Source organism: Cheilinus undulatus, linkage group 8 (assembly GCF_018320785.1).
Source record: "Cheilinus undulatus linkage group 8, ASM1832078v1, whole genome shotgun sequence".
NCBI classification, from domain to species: Eukaryota; Metazoa; Chordata; class Actinopteri; order Labriformes; family Labridae; genus Cheilinus; species Cheilinus undulatus.
Window position 1 is genome coordinate 32,772,264 of NC_054872.1, and position 15,458 is coordinate 32,787,721.

General features: G+C 36.6%; 2 protein-coding genes across 3 annotated transcripts; one reads left to right on the forward strand and one right to left on the reverse strand.

Annotated features, from left to right (window-relative positions):
- Window positions 1-1,262: 1,262 nt before the first annotated feature.
- cdc42l (cell division cycle 42, like) lies at window positions 1,263-6,329 on the reverse strand. The gene is made up of 6 exons (XM_041793780.1): window positions 6,206-6,329; window positions 3,723-3,827; window positions 3,521-3,593; window positions 3,309-3,418; window positions 2,400-2,597; window positions 1,263-2,287 (listed from the first exon to the last, which is right to left on the reverse strand). The coding sequence occupies exons 2-6, from the start codon at window positions 3,825-3,827 to the stop codon at window positions 2,198-2,200; spliced, it is 576 nt and encodes a 191-aa protein (XP_041649714.1). The 5' UTR covers window positions 6,206-6,329; the 3' UTR covers window positions 1,263-2,197.
- Window positions 6,330-6,814: 485 nt separating this feature from the next.
- mlf2 (myeloid leukemia factor 2) lies at window positions 6,815-15,406 on the forward strand. 2 transcript variants are annotated; one of them, XM_041793995.1, is made up of 8 exons: window positions 6,815-7,134; window positions 9,863-9,974; window positions 10,091-10,126; window positions 10,570-10,623; window positions 10,722-10,850; window positions 11,138-11,297; window positions 11,434-11,646; window positions 12,223-14,083. In XM_041793995.1, the coding sequence occupies exons 1-7, from the start codon at window positions 7,091-7,093 to the stop codon at window positions 11,640-11,642; spliced, it is 744 nt and encodes a 247-aa protein (XP_041649929.1). In that variant the 5' UTR covers window positions 6,815-7,090; the 3' UTR covers window positions 11,643-11,646; window positions 12,223-14,083. The 2 variants fall into 2 exon arrangements, with proteins under 2 accessions (XP_041649929.1, XP_041649928.1); XM_041793994.1 differs by lacking the exon at window positions 12,223-14,083 and adding an exon at window positions 14,933-15,406 and having other exon boundaries at window positions 6,817-7,134.
- Window positions 15,407-15,458: the final 52 nt, after the last annotated feature.

Genomic DNA, 15,458 nt, shown 5'->3' on the forward strand with positions numbered 1-15,458 from the left:
AAAGCTTGTCTTCCCATCTTAAACAGCCACATGCCAAGAAGAGAGAACACAAAACGCTGGATGTCCTGCATTGTTGTCCTTTGTTTATTGTGTCACGCTCTTCTTTACTGAATTTATTTGGCAGGCTTCACCAAGATGTGCCATGTCTCTTAAAACATAGTTCCTCTGTCCTCTCTCCTCAGTGTTTTTCCTTGCATCTGTGGTAGGAAGGACAAAGACGCAAGAAGAGGACTAAAGCGAGAGACTCATAGGCGCATACACCTACTTTGTGCTACTATGACATCATACTATTACCTACAGTGCATACAGAAAGTATTCAGATCCCCTTCACTTTTTTAGTTTTATGTTGCAGTCCAATGCTAGACCCCACAAAAAATCATTTTTATTCACATCAATCTGCACTCAGTACCCCATAATGACTAAGTGAGAAAACAGTTTTAAAACAATTGCAAGTTTATGAAAATTAATAAAAATGGAAATATCACATTGACCTAAGTATTCCAACCCTTTGTAAAGACCCTTAAAAATGAGCTCAGGTTTCTCCCATTTCTCTCAGTCTTTGCTGAGATGTTTCTACATCTTGATCAGAGTCCACCTGTGGTAAATTAAATTTATTAGAAATGATTTGGAAAGGCACACGTATCTCTCTGTAGAATGCCTCACAGCCGATAATACATATCAGAGCAAAAACCAAGCCATGAGGTCAAAGGGACTGCCTGCAGAGCTCAGAGACAGGATTGTTGCAAGGCACCGATCTGGGGAAGCCTACAAAATAATTCTGCTGCACTGAAAGTTCCAAAGAGCACCGTGGCCTCCATATTTCTCAAATGGAAGAAGCTTGGCATAATCAGGGCTCTTCCAAGAGTTGGTCCTCCAGCCAAACTGAGCTCCAGGAGGATGAACATCACTGCAGCCCTCCACTGATCTGGGCTTGTGGCAGAATTGCTTGATGGAAGTCTCTCAGTGCAAGACACATGAAAGCCCACTTGGAGTTTGCAGAAAACTCTAAAGAATGTTGGAGATAAAGTTGGGGTGACAATTACAATAATTTTGTGATCACACATGCAGCTCATATCAGTAATTTTCTGGAAGTTACTGGGAGTTTTTGCATGTGTGAAGTCAGAATGTTTCCTTTTGTATGCCGCCATTCACTTTGTTTAACTTATAGGTATCATAATTCTGGTATTGACATTTTGGTTTAAAATCTCTGCATGACACATTGCAAATGCAAATGCAAATGCAAAAAAAAAAAACACTTTCCATGTCATTAAACCATTTTATTAAAAATATCCTGTGATTACAAACACCCAGAAATTAACTAGCAAAGGATGTCACCTCAATCTCTATTCAGATTCAAAGATATTCAAAATATTACAACTCAATTTGTTATATTATCCAAAGTTGGTAGTCTAGCAATAAAAAAAACTATCTTGATAAAATAAAAACTCAAGTTTCAAAATGAAGAACTGCTTAAAATATCCCCGAACAGTCACAGAATTATTATAATATACACAAAAGCAGAAGAAAATACATATTTATGAGTCAACTGAAGAGGGGAATTTGGCAAAAAGCACTTGGCCTCCTCAGAAGTCTCTGGGAATCAAAGGAAGTAGCCATTAAAGACATCTACCATTAGTTTGGAGTGATGATGAATCTCATGTGCTCTCATTATTCAACCCATGAGGAAAGTAAAAAGAATAACACTGAATATTAAGTTTCTCCTTTAAACTCACTCGCCAAATTTCCCACACTAAAGAACTTTATATTTAAGTGTTACTTGTTTTTATTTCCTTACACAGGCCCAATAGGCAAGAATAGACAAAAAGGCCAAAGGCAGCTGGATAAAACTATCTTTCATTTTTAAATCAAGCGACAGTGACAGGCAGAGGGGGGCCCGCCCCACTGGAGTAATTCTAAAGAGAACACTGCAATGTTTAAATGTTTTCAGTTAAAGGAGGATAGGTGACCCTTTGTGCAATTACTGCACGCTACAGTTTTCCTCCCTCAGCCTCTTTAAAAGTTTATTTTCAAGGCACAATCAGTGTACAAATGTACAAGAATAAGTCTCAAAGCCACTGTTCCTCCCTTCCCCTTCTGTTTTGTCCTTTTTTTCCACCATGGCCATTGATCTTTCTGATGTTTTGATTCACCCAGCCTCATTTCTCACACTGTTACATCTCACTCTGTTGTTGTTCATCTATAGCAGCACACACTTTCTCTTGGTTTTAGTCTCGGGAGGTTCCAAGGCAGCCAGGATGGCCTCATCAAACACGTTCTTCAGCCCTCGCTGTGTACAAAGAACAGGAAACAACATGGAGGTCAAAATCAGTATTTTTGTTTGTCTCATTTTGTGTATGATTTTGTTTCAGCTGGTCGTTATGGTGGGAGTTTTGACTGACCTGTGTCAAAGCAGAGCACTCCACGTATTTGACAGCCCTGAGCTCACGGGCCAGCTTCTCTCCGCTCTCATGCATTAGGGGACGCTGTTTGTTCTTTGCCAGCTTGTCAATTGTGTTGGAGTCTTCCCTCAGATCCACCTGAGTGCCCACCAAGAGGTAAGGTACGCGTGGGCAGTGGTGAGTTATCTCAGGAACCCACTGGAAGGGAAACAAAATTTTTAAAAATCTGATTTTCTCTACTTTTCTGTCATAACTCAGTATCTTTTGGAACAAAACAAAAGGTGTTGAACTGTTATTAAATAATGACTGAAAGATGGATAGGAAAGTCAGCATCATTGTTTTGGAAACGTAATGTTTATCTAACACTTTGTGATTTAAGTCAACACAAAGAGACTTTCAAATTGCAAATGTTTTTATTCAGTTATCAATGATTTGACAGCGTTTAATATTGACAGCTTCTTTGTATGTTCTCAATTTAACCATGAATAAAAGTCATCTTTCTTAGCATTCCATTGGATTTAGTATTAAATTAATTAAAAAGACTCTTAAGTCAGGTTTTTATCAATACTTTAAACAATAAATCAACTGAATGCATTTCTATGCAGTTATAATGATAAAAGACTAATAGTTAAAGTATTTTCTGAGCTAAAATGCTAAACGTTCCCATGTCAAGGCTTCTGAAACATCACATTTTTAAGGTTTTGTGTAAAACCTGTTCATTATTTTAAGCTTTGCAAAGTTGTTCTGAGGAAAACAAAAACATTTGAAATCATGTAAGGAAAAAGGATATTTTGCCAGGCATTAAATCTGAAATTTATGCACCTAAAAGTAATTCCTTGACTGAGAAAATATGGCACCAACAAAAGATAATGAAAATAAATAAATAAATATATTTATCCAAAAGCGTACCTTCTCTTTGACATTTTCAAATGATGAGGGAGACACGACAGAGAAACATACGAGGAACACATCTGTCTGTGGATAACTGAGAGGACGCAGCCTGTCGTAATCCTCCTGACCTAGGAACAAGTACACCAATTGAAATGAGAAGTTAGATTTATAATTTGATTATTCTTTGGCAATAAGAGAGAAAACTGAGTATCTTAAAATATTAAAGTTACCGGCTGTGTCAAATAGTCCCAGTGTGTAGGGCTCTCCTCCAATCATCACTGTTACTGCATAATTGTCAAAAACCTTTGAGCACAAACACAAAAAGAAGCATATGTATAAAGACAATAAGTAAAGGATGCATTCTTCAGTTAAGCTCACTCATGGACAAACAAAACTCTGAAAAACGACTCATTTTAAATGAAATCTTCATACCGTTGGTACATATTCTGAGGGGAACTTGTTGGTTGTGTAGGAGATCAGCAAGCAGGTCTTTCCTACTGCACCATCCCCGACCACCACACATTTTATAGTCTGCATCTACAGAGATAAAGAGAAGATAGAGAAACATCAAAAGAGTGTTTAAAAGATAGGACTAACTTTTCAGAAACTGACAGAGAAAGCAAGAGTAGCAACATTTTCATTTCACTAAAGAAACCAGAGCAGAGGCCAGAAAAGTTTAAGAGTTACCAACAACATTTGAAAACTATACTTTATAAAATCTAGTTCTTTAGTACAAATTAAACACCACAATGTAGTATTTAAAGTAGCTCAAATTAATATGCAAATGTTTCTGCAATAGTAGTGGAGATCACATCATTACAAGATATACATTTTAACACTCACAGTGGCCATTTTGACATGCTTTACATCTGAATATAAATTTATGATCTGCTATCAACCACACCAATATTTACAATTACTGAAACAGTGTCTCTTTGACAAAATGGAGCTCAAATAAAAAAAAAATCATGTAACTATGTCCTTTTAATACAATGATTTTTGTGCTATCTAGATTTATAAGTATGCAAAATTAATGAATTATTATCTTACATTTAGTTTCTCATTCACTCTGACAGGGCATATACAGAAAATCTGACATTAAATGTTACACTTTTAAAGACCTTTTTCAAGACTCTCTTCATTCATTATAAGACTCTTATCACATCTTAAATTTCCAATCCGTTACATTACCGACATTTTTAGGTGAAAGTTTTGTGCTAAATACTGGAAAAATGTGACAATGAAAATAAAATGCTGGAGGTATTTCTTATTGGAGCATGCCAATAAAGCTTTCTTGAAGCATTTTGAGATTAGAATCTAAGGAAAAAGACCTTGTTCTGAAACCATGACGTAGCTGACAATGGGAGGTCTGATGTTAAATGACCAAGAGTAGCAATACCATAGTCTCTAATTACCTCTTTACAAGTTTTGCACTTCAGTTGTAGAAAATAAAAGTAGAACAGCATTGGTTTTGAGAAAAGTGACATGGGATTATTGCCCTTTTCAGCACACTTATAATATTCTTATATTCAGATTTTAAAGCATTGATGTGTCCATGATCACTGTATTGTAGGAGCTGATAAAAAAAGTGTTGAGAAATGTCGGATGTGGCAGGGATCCAAAGGAACATCAGGTGTGATCAAAAGTAAATCAAAGGAAATAAAACTAGCAACAACATTTTTTTGTAAATAAGATTTTTTTAAAAGCTACAAATTTCAAGACATTATGGTCTAGCATTTAAGACATGTAAATACCTATTAAAAATCTTAGTTTTTGCTAAATTGATTTATCAATTTTTAATACTTTTTAAGATCCTGCAGGCACCCTGTCTGAGCTTAATCTGAGGGCACCTCACACAACAGCCAGTTGAAACATTAAATAACAAAGGCATAGTAATGTCTGTTTTATGTTGAAATAAGCATTAATGTTCTTTTTTCAGGATGTGGTATTAGTGTTGTAATGCGTTACCCTCAAGAAGCATTTCTTGTTAACAAGTTATGCTTCTTTCAGATAAACTGGGCAAAAATTAAACTTATTATGACAGGTCTCAGAGATTCAGTGTCTGCTCCATTACATGCATGTGCAATGTAATCCACCACTTTTATAAATATCCATAACAAACAGAGAATAAAACTGTGTTTGCTACATAAGTGTCACAAGAACAAGTTAAGCATAAATGGAAATGATTTAAATGTATTATTATTCCATAATACAGTAGACAGTAGGCGCTGTTATCAGATATAACTGAGGAAGTTATGAGAAGAGTGGCAGAAGTTATATCTTTAATTCCAGTAGCTGTATTCGCGTGCATACTAAACATTATTGATGACGGCGAGTCACTTCCGCATAGACGACATACCACAGATCGACGGCCTTTTAGCAGAATGTGATTTAGAAGCGGTACTAGCTAACACTTCCGCTTAAATATCTATTCATTTGATAACTCTAGAGATTAAAAACATTTGAGACTTCAACAAACCACATGGAGCGTTAAGGATAAAGCGTTGATTAAACAAGCTGTTAACGCCGATACTGTTTAATGTGGACTGAGTGATTGCTTTCGCTCAGATTGATGAAATGAGAAAATGAACTTTAGGATATCCTTGTCTAAAGTTGAATTTTTGCCTCGGTTTCTAAACAAATTACCCCGGCGACAGCGAAGGATATCACGACAACCACAGAATGGAAGCGCAGCGAGTAAAGATTATTTACTATTTCGACAACTTCATTGCCCAGATTGATGTTAGCCAACACTGGATTAGGCTTGGTGGCCAGGAAACTTTTTTTTAAGTCAATATACAAGCTTTATCTTTCAGTACAAACTTTATATTGTAAACCGAACTTTACTTAATGTGTCCCATGGTGTAATAAATCATAAAAAGGTCATTTTACACTGTTTTTCTAACTCAGCTTACCGTTTTTCCTCACACAGGTTAGGCGTTGGTTACATCCGGGTTTGAGGGTCGAATTACTTTTCACGCAGTCGCACAAAAGACGAACCGCCGTCCCATCCTCGGAGAGGAAATACCGCCGCCTGCTGGACGGAACCACACTGCTCTTGTAATAAACTCAACCTTTAAAAATCTATAAACTAATCGGCAAAAAGTGAAGTCAGATTCAACTTTACTGGCCAGATTTCTGTGTTCATGTAAGATCTGACTCATGCATGCATAATCATTTTTGTCAGGACATGAGGAGTTATTTGTAGAATTTGCTAAAGGTCGATCGCCATACACCCCCCCCCCCCCCCGGGACAATAAAGCTAAAACCTACAGTATGCAACTATTTATTTCACTTTTCCAAAATTGGAGAGGATGTTTACATTTCCAAATTGCATGTAAAATTTCTAATATTTCTGCATGACCTTTTTCCAACATACATTATTGGTCAGTTAAGTTTTTATACTTGATTTGCTTTTCGATACCTCCCACTCTCAATAATGCCACATTTGGATTTTGCTTTGAAAGCCTACCGGAAATGCCTTATTTTGAAGTGCACCCACGTAGGAAGTCGCGTCTGCTAGGTCTGATGCTAATCTTACTCTGGTGTTGCTTCTCTTTGTCAGAGGACCGACTTCCGTTTTCATGTTTGGTCCAGGTTTCTCTTTAGTGAGACTTTCTCTTGCATATTGCTTTGTAAAGCAACTGTAGATATTTAGAATTGGGAGAGGGAGCCAGAAAAAGCTCCTCAATTTCGGCCTTTTTAGAGTTTGAATCCGTCATCCTGTTTTATCCTTGAAAAACACGACTGTTTACCTAGCTAGCTGGCTAGCATCAGCCAGCTGAGTTAAATCACCTAGCATGTTTCGGTTCTTGAATGACGTTGATGACGACCCCTATATGATGTAAGTATCAATATTTATTCTGTTTTGTTTGGAGGACGTTATCTTTGTGTGTTTAAGAAGATTGAAAATGCATTGGTGTAATTTTAAGTCACATTCCCTATGTGCCTTAAACAGATACCTAGCATTACTGTAGCCAGCTGTGGGGGCCTACAGGGTCCACCATATTGGATAGACAATAACAAAAAGCTGTCAACAGGACTTAGTTACTTAAAGAGGAGTTAGAGTCGCCACATGTCACCACTCTTAAAGCTTCCCATTGTTTACTGGTTGACTATCAGATTATGATTAAGCTGATTTAGTACAGGTGGATAGTCATTTTATAGTACTGCCACCGGGACAGCTTTACGTAACATTAGCTGCAGAGTAGTTCTCACATGCGACCAATGCATGCACTGAAAACTGCTGACATTAGACAGTTTGCTGAATTAATGTGCCACAGATAGCAATCACAAAAACTACAGAGAGGGGGCTGATCAGATGTGGAGGTCAGGATTGCATTATTGAAACTTGCTGCATCAGCATACAATGACTGTAAGAGTCAACACACCCTCGTTAAAAATCCGATTTTTATGATGTTAAATAAGGAGGTTAAAAAATGAAATTTTAAAACTTTTCCCACCTTTAATGTAACCTACAACGTGTACAATTCAATTGTAAACAACCAACATTTTGGGGGGAATTAATTTGAAACAACAAAAATTAACAAAAGTTTGGTTGCACATAAATGCAGAAGCATGGTGGAGGTGACATTATGCCTTTGGACTAAGGCTGAACGATATGGAAAAATAATCTTTACTGCTTTTTTTTCCCACAATTGCAATTGCAATTTGATTTGCAATTATATTTTAAGCCCCTTGTTTTATGTATTTTTAACAAACACAAGCAATAGATGATTCTATGTCATAACCAACACAATACTAGGTAGATTAAATGAGGGCTGAAAAAAATGGAAAAAATATCAAATTGTGGGTATTTTGTCTCATATTGCAAATTCAGTATGTTTTTTTTTTTGTTTTGCTTTGTTTTGTTTTTGTATTGATGGTAGTGGTCCTTTTTTTGTCATTCTCATTTTGATTAAGAAAACCAATATAAAAAAAATGAGTAAAGTAGGATTTTTGTAAATTATTACAAAAAATTAGACTTGAATGATTACATGATGTGTAGGGCATAACATCTCTGCTGCAAAAAAACTTTTAAAGTAGTATTTTTATACACTTTTCAGGTCAAAGAAATATTGCACCTGCTTGGGTTTGAACATTACAGCAGGACACATTGCGATTTTATTTAAATTTCAAATAATTGCCCAACCCTGGGATGTTCTCTGTTCAGCTGGAACTGTTTTAGTTAAGGTGGAGAGAATTATAAACAGTTCCAGAAAACATTCAATTATGGCACAAAACATTCTGGCATCTGCTAAAAAGCAAAAGAAAAAGAGGACATTACCTTTCAGCATAATAATGGCTCAAAGCATACATCCAGATATACAACAGAGCAGCTGTAATCTGACAGATTTTGAGCACTTTTGCAAGAAGAGTTGGCAGATTTTTCCATTTTTAGATAAGTTATGCTGATAGACTCCTGCCCAAAATGAATTTATGCTGTAATAAAATGAAAAGATTATTTAAGATTAGATACTTAATTGATCCTGGAGAAAATTCAAGTTACAGTTGTTCCATTACACCCATAGTAGTAGACGGAAAACTATAGGACACATAAAACAGCTCAAATATTAAAAATTTGGATGACAGGAGTACTTTAGTTAAAAAAATGCAGAAATACAAAATTAGAAAAAAGGAAAAGCTAAACAAAATATGGAAAATAAAGCAGGCATATACCCTTGTGCAAATAATGTGTAACATTATTGAAGGGACATCTGAGTATCAACATAAAAAGGCAATAGAAAAAGGCAGAAACACTTGTGTTGAAATACTGAAGGTGTAGAATGACAGAAACGCTCATAAGTAAACACATATTTGTGAACAGTATATTACAAACAACCACAGTGGAGCAGTATAAGCTTAATAAAAGAGTTTGATGAGGGGATTATGATTATGAAGAACTGAGAAAAAACAGACCAATCAAAATAAACAGAGGATATTATTACTCAGACACAGGTGTTTCAATGGAGTAGTACTCTAGGGTTTTATTCAGCCAGGTTTTAAAAAAAATATACATATTAAGGTTGTTTTTCCAGTTGAATTGTCTTAAAGTTAACATTAAGGGAGGAAAAGTAACAAGACGACATCTCATCTCTCATTTTTACATAGAAAATGTTGGCATTTTAACAGGATGTTTGTCTACACTTTTTTGAGCCACTGTACATGGAGTTGTAAATTCACCTAAAGTACTTTGTATTTCATGGATCAATTAGGTTAACTCTAAAGCCTCAGAAAATGGTGAAATACCTTCTGTGGTAACTGTTCTACATTTTTGAAAGAATAAAGAACAGAATCAAATTCCCCTGAATAGAATGTTGGAAAAATTAAATAGTTGTCCTTTTTTTCTTAAGGTTATCCATTATTTGTCAAATAGCTGTTGATTAATTTCTGTAGATGGAATATTTTACTTATAGTTGCAGTCCTGATGTCGTATTTTTTCACCTTTGTGCTCCTGAAACAGGAAATTACAGTCTGGCATCCTTAATTTAAAATGAAACCTCAAATTGCTTGGTTTATTAGCAAATTGGCCATAAAATATATCTAAATTTACACTCTGTAATTTCTTCCAGGGATCCCTTTGCAGCTCACAGGCAGCAGATGAGGGCTCTGTTTGGGCCATTTGGCATGGACTCGTTTGCGCTTGCCCCCCAGATGCAGCCACATCGTGTACCGCGTAGACCGGTAACATTATGTTATGTTTACGGACTGAATTCATGTCTTTTTACGAGTTGATTTATTCTGTATCCACATAGCTTATCTGTAATTTAAAGTTTATACTGTGTTTTTTTTTCTTCTAGGCTGGTCCACTTGCCCCTTTTGGCATGATGGGAATGGTGAGTATCTGCCTCCATAACCTCTTAAATTTGTTTAGCAGTCAGCTCATTTCAGAGTCAGTGTAACAAAGTCATTGTTTAAGTGAATTTGATTTCACCTCAACTTGGCTTATTTGAGTTCTTAGATAAGGTTGGGGTTCTAAGACTTAACAAAGCCCTGTTCTGTGGTTTAGTATACTTGAAGTTTTGGCCTTTTTTCCCACCACATAAAAACTTCATCCTAATCAATGGACAAGAAAGCTCAAATCTGGCATTCAGGATTATGATCAAACAAGCTATGAATTTGGCACAGGAGGCTCTACTTTAGGAGTATGCTGGCTCTGAGAGGGATTTCTGGGGTTTTGAGGGGGACCCCAGTGGCCTCAAACTGACTGAATTTGAAGTTCAATGTTTCATCATATGAAAACTTAAAACCTTTCCTTTCCTTTTATGTACTCTTGCAGGGTGGAGGGTTCATGGATATGTTTGGCATGATGGAAGAAATGATGGGAAACATGGTGAGAAGTTTTATCAACAATGTAAAATAAGCAGAAATTTACTACTCTCATTATTGAACACCATCTCTTTCTAACTTTTCGTTCTTTTCTTCTTAAAGGAAAGAATCACCGGTACCCCAAACTGTCAGACGTTTTCCTCTTCAACAGTGATCTCCTACTCCTCCTCAGACACAGGAGCTCCTAAGGTTTATCAGCAGACTAGTGAGACAAGAACGGGCCCTGGAGGGGTGAGTTTATCAGTCAGCTGTTGCATGCTGGAAATGTTTAAGTTACTTTTGCATAAGTAGACCTGAAGAGTAAGTCTCAGTGGACATGCTGCCTTCATGCTTTGTTCATTCAGGCAAGACCATGTCATTCTGGCCTCATTAACACTCAAGATCTCATGTAACTGTAGTGACAATAAATAGATCAGTACAGTATAAATATTATTGTGTTCATACAAACACTTGAGAGTTCATTCAGAGTGCACAACTTCCTGCTCGTTTTTTTTAACTGGAGTTTCGTTTTGCCTCAGATCCGAGAGACGCGGCAGTCAATGAGGGACAGCGAGAGCGGCTTTGAGCGCATGGCTATCGGCCACCACATCGGAGATCGCGCACACATAATGGAGCGTTCACGAAATCGCCGCACTGGTGACCGTGAGGAACGTCAAGACTTCATTAACCTCGATGAGAGTGAGTCATAATGCCAGAAAGAATTTTCAGTGTTGAGTATCAAAGGGTTTTTGAAAGTTTGTATGGCTGAACAACACATGACATTTATGTTATATATTTTTATAAATTATTCTAAAAGCTCATTTCTTTTTGCTAGGTGAAGCTGCAGCGTTTGATGAGGAGTGGAGGTGTCAGGCAGGAAGGTACGTCCCCCCAAATCACCGGTCGCTGGACTACAGCCGAGACCGACGTGCAGGAGGCCAGCAGCTTGCACTGACCGCCCCTCCCAGCTCAACACCACCTCCAGGACGGCATGAGTCCCCTAGACACCGCCAGCCCCAGCCCCGCCCACGTTACGACTGGTGAGAAGGTAAGAGAGTAAGAGAGTAGGCTCTTGACTTTGATTTTCAGCTTCTCGGCAGGAAATTGGAAAATACAGGCTATGTAATAGAGAGCCTGGCTCTCTGTCTGAATACAACAAATCATTGGCATGACATTAAAGGGATATTTCAGTATTTTTGAAGTTGTACTTGTAATAGTAGTTTTATTAGCCACAAGAGATTATAGTCTGTGTTTCCCCTGAAGGAGAGCTCACTGAGGAAACCGGTGAGGAAGCAAGGCTATACAGCACAGTTTTCACCAAAGAGTTTCCTGAAATGTACGCTAAACAGGAAAAACATTCAAACTATGCAGTTTTCACACTATGCAGTCAGTCTTGTGTGCTTTTTGAGGTCAAAAAGAGGCAACGGTATTGATTTCAGTCTTTAACTCCTCATTACTTTTTACAATAGTTTTTAATGCATTAAATATTTGGATGCCACATCCATAATTGGCAGATAAAAGGAATAGTCTGCAAGGACAGTTCATTTTTCTGTGGTTTAAAAGGGAGCTGCATGTATTTTTTAAAAATTTCAATGGGCTTTTTGCCTTTATTCTGATTGGACAGCTGTAGAAAGACAGAAACTATGGGGAGAGAGTGGGAGAAGACATGCACCAACAGCGCTGAGACTGAGAATCAATCCTGCAACCAGTGCGTCCGAGGACTGTAGCTTCTGTATGTGGGCGCCCGCTCCACCAACTAAGCTAAACTGGCACCAAGGAGAATTTTTAACTGAATATCGAAAACAAATAATGTGCAACTTAAGTATTTTTTTGTTTTGCCTTCCATAAGAGCACAAGATATTTCAGATTAAAAGACAAAATATTACAAGAAAGAATGCATGGAAAAGTAATGGTGAAGTAAGGGCTATTGAGAGAGGACTTAATATCAGCTGGCTCTCAGGGTGTTAGATTTTCTTTTACTTGGAACTTCTAATGTGTTTGATTTGCTGTTTTTATTGATTTATTAATGTGTTTGATTATTTTTACCTAAACAAGAGATAGATGTTGGATTTGGATTTTCTTAAATTTGTTGATTGGTTTTACAAAACTGTGACAGACATTTATTCTGGTTTAATTGTCTGAGTCTGAAACGTTAACATTTTATGACTTGGTGGAATTCAGAATCAGAATCAGCTTTATTGGCCAAGGATGCTTACACAACAAGGAATATGTCTCTGGTTAGCTTTGCTCCCGATGTACAAGAATCAGACATTAAATATTAAATAAAGAATTATACATACAGTATACATACATGCTACATATTTTAACCAGTAAATACAGGTCCGTGTGCAATGATGGTATGGTTGTAAGGTGTGCAAAGGGTGTCAGAATGATGAATAGACACCATAAAAAAAAAGCAATAATATGCCATAGATATTTGGTAGGTAGGATCATTTAACGTAATTAGTGCTAATGTGAGATGAGGCATTTTAGCACAGCCATTCTCACAGCATTTATGTAAAGCAGTGAGAAACAGAGCAGGATGTTTTATTTTGGCATACAATACCACTCAAGTATTATACAAAGCTGAGAATAATCTGATGCAGGGAAATACTCAGAAAATGTTCTGTGAAAGAGAGGGTGGTTATGATTTAAGGGGGACTTCAAATTTAAAGGCTCTTAGTGTGAAACAGTTAAACTGTGGAACAGACCGAGTGCTGATATGAAATAAACTTGAAACAGCTGCCTAGAAAAGATGAGGATGAATAATTTTCACATGGTGTTTATCTGTTTGTGGAATAAAATGTTTACGGTAAATATGTATGTACAGTAGGCATGAATGTTTGAATGTAAAAGCACTTCCTGTATAAGTAATATACTGTAGATTCACTAGTTTGAACTGTTGACGATAAAATTCGACAATCCTTTAATTTCAGTGAGGAGGTATCAATGAAATATAAATAGAAATTAAAGTGGTCGGATTAAACAAGTTTTTACTTCTTCCTACTCCTTTGTGCTCATATAAACTGAGATGCTTCAGTATTTGCAGATGGAAGTTGCTGTTTTCTTTCTTGCTTTTCACTTCCTTTTTTTCTTTTTAAACTGTATTTTAAGTTTTCATTTACATGTTCGATATGAAACTATCGATCAATATCGTCAACAAGCCTTAAAAACAGGATAGGGAACACATTTATGACATCACAGTGCTGGTTCTTCACTAAAATGTGCACTTAGGGCTCAAGTATTCTTTACATTTACTGCCATCTTACAGGTTTGTTGTATCCGTCATTGTTTGCATAAAGTTTATCTCACTTATCAGTAATGATTTTGAAGCGTGTTGTAATGATGGTGTTTTAAATATGTGTTTTAAAACAGGGCGTCTGCAGTCTTAAAGTCTTAAATGCAAGACTATAAGGTCTTACACATTAGAGTTTTTATTTAATTTTTTTATAGCCTGTTCATTGAAAGGGATTGTAGGCTAGTTTTTCTGCCTTTGGTTTTAATTTAGATTTAATTACACATGAGATCCTTTTAAAATTTGCAAGATCTGACCTGAATTCTTCCCAGATTTATGGATATAAAAAAGTTTAAAAAAATACAACTCAGTTACTGAGTTAGAGATAGAGATATGGCTGATTGGCTACAACAGTAAAGTGATGACTTGACGATTATCAATTATTAAAAATCAGAATCAATGATTAGAAGTATACTGATAATGGCAAGCATTCGCTGTTTTTCCCTCTTAAAACCCATTACAGATTGTTGAGTTTTTGAGTTTTCATAGCAGTGCTTGTCAACTGATACTTCTAGATTTTAGGGTGGCTACTTTTAAGCCACTTAATTAGAAAAATAAAACCTTTTGTTCAGCTACCTTATGACATTTGGTTATTTTCTTTCTCATCTATCTCATACTGCAAAAAAAAAGCTACTGGCATTTTCTTTTTTGTTAGTCTAATCTTGATATCAGCACAAAATATATATATGCAGTTGTGATAGGTCTGAAAATGTATGAAGAAGGTATTAAAAAGGTCTTTAAAAGTATTTCATCAAATATCAGATTTTCTGTATAAAGACTAGTGCTGTGATACATATGGATGAGGCAGAAACATAGATCTTCATTAATCCTCTGTACCACCATAATGCCCAGAATAGTCGTAATTTGGGGTCATAACAGAATTTGATTAGAATTTGAACCTTACGTTTTGATAACGTCGGGTTGTAAATATTAGCTTTCTGACTTTTTTGTTTGGTGTCCCTTGGTGGAAAGAGGAACCCTGCTGCTTTTCTTCTCCGTCTTATTAAACCCATTGGGTGCTGGTTGACTCTCCTTGCAGGTGTCGAACTGAGGCAACCAGATGGAAGGAGTTGATGGAAGATCTCCCCGATGCTGTGAACAACGCTCGAGACGGAAGTTGACGATCGTCACGACTGCCCGTCGTAAATGTTTGATATGACCGGACTGTCTTTACATGAACAACACAAACACACCATATAGTTACATTTACAGCTCTGTTACTCACCCAACAAGATAACATTCACACACACACACACCCACACACACACTCACTCACAGAGTGGCATCCTTGTGCAAACATGGGCCTAACTACACTCACTTTATATCTACTCATTCTGAAAACTTGACGTGTTTCTGCCCGCTGCACTAAAGTGCTCCAGCATACAGTACATCTGCTGTACAGTCCATTTTTTGTTTGTGAAGACACTAGTGTGTCAGTGAATTGAATTGTATACTGTTAACTAATTAATCTAACTAAATAAAGTTCATTAAACATTGTTAGATAATTACAAAATGTGTCTTTGTGGTTGTGTTTTTGCCTGCATGGCTTAATGTGTTTTAAACGC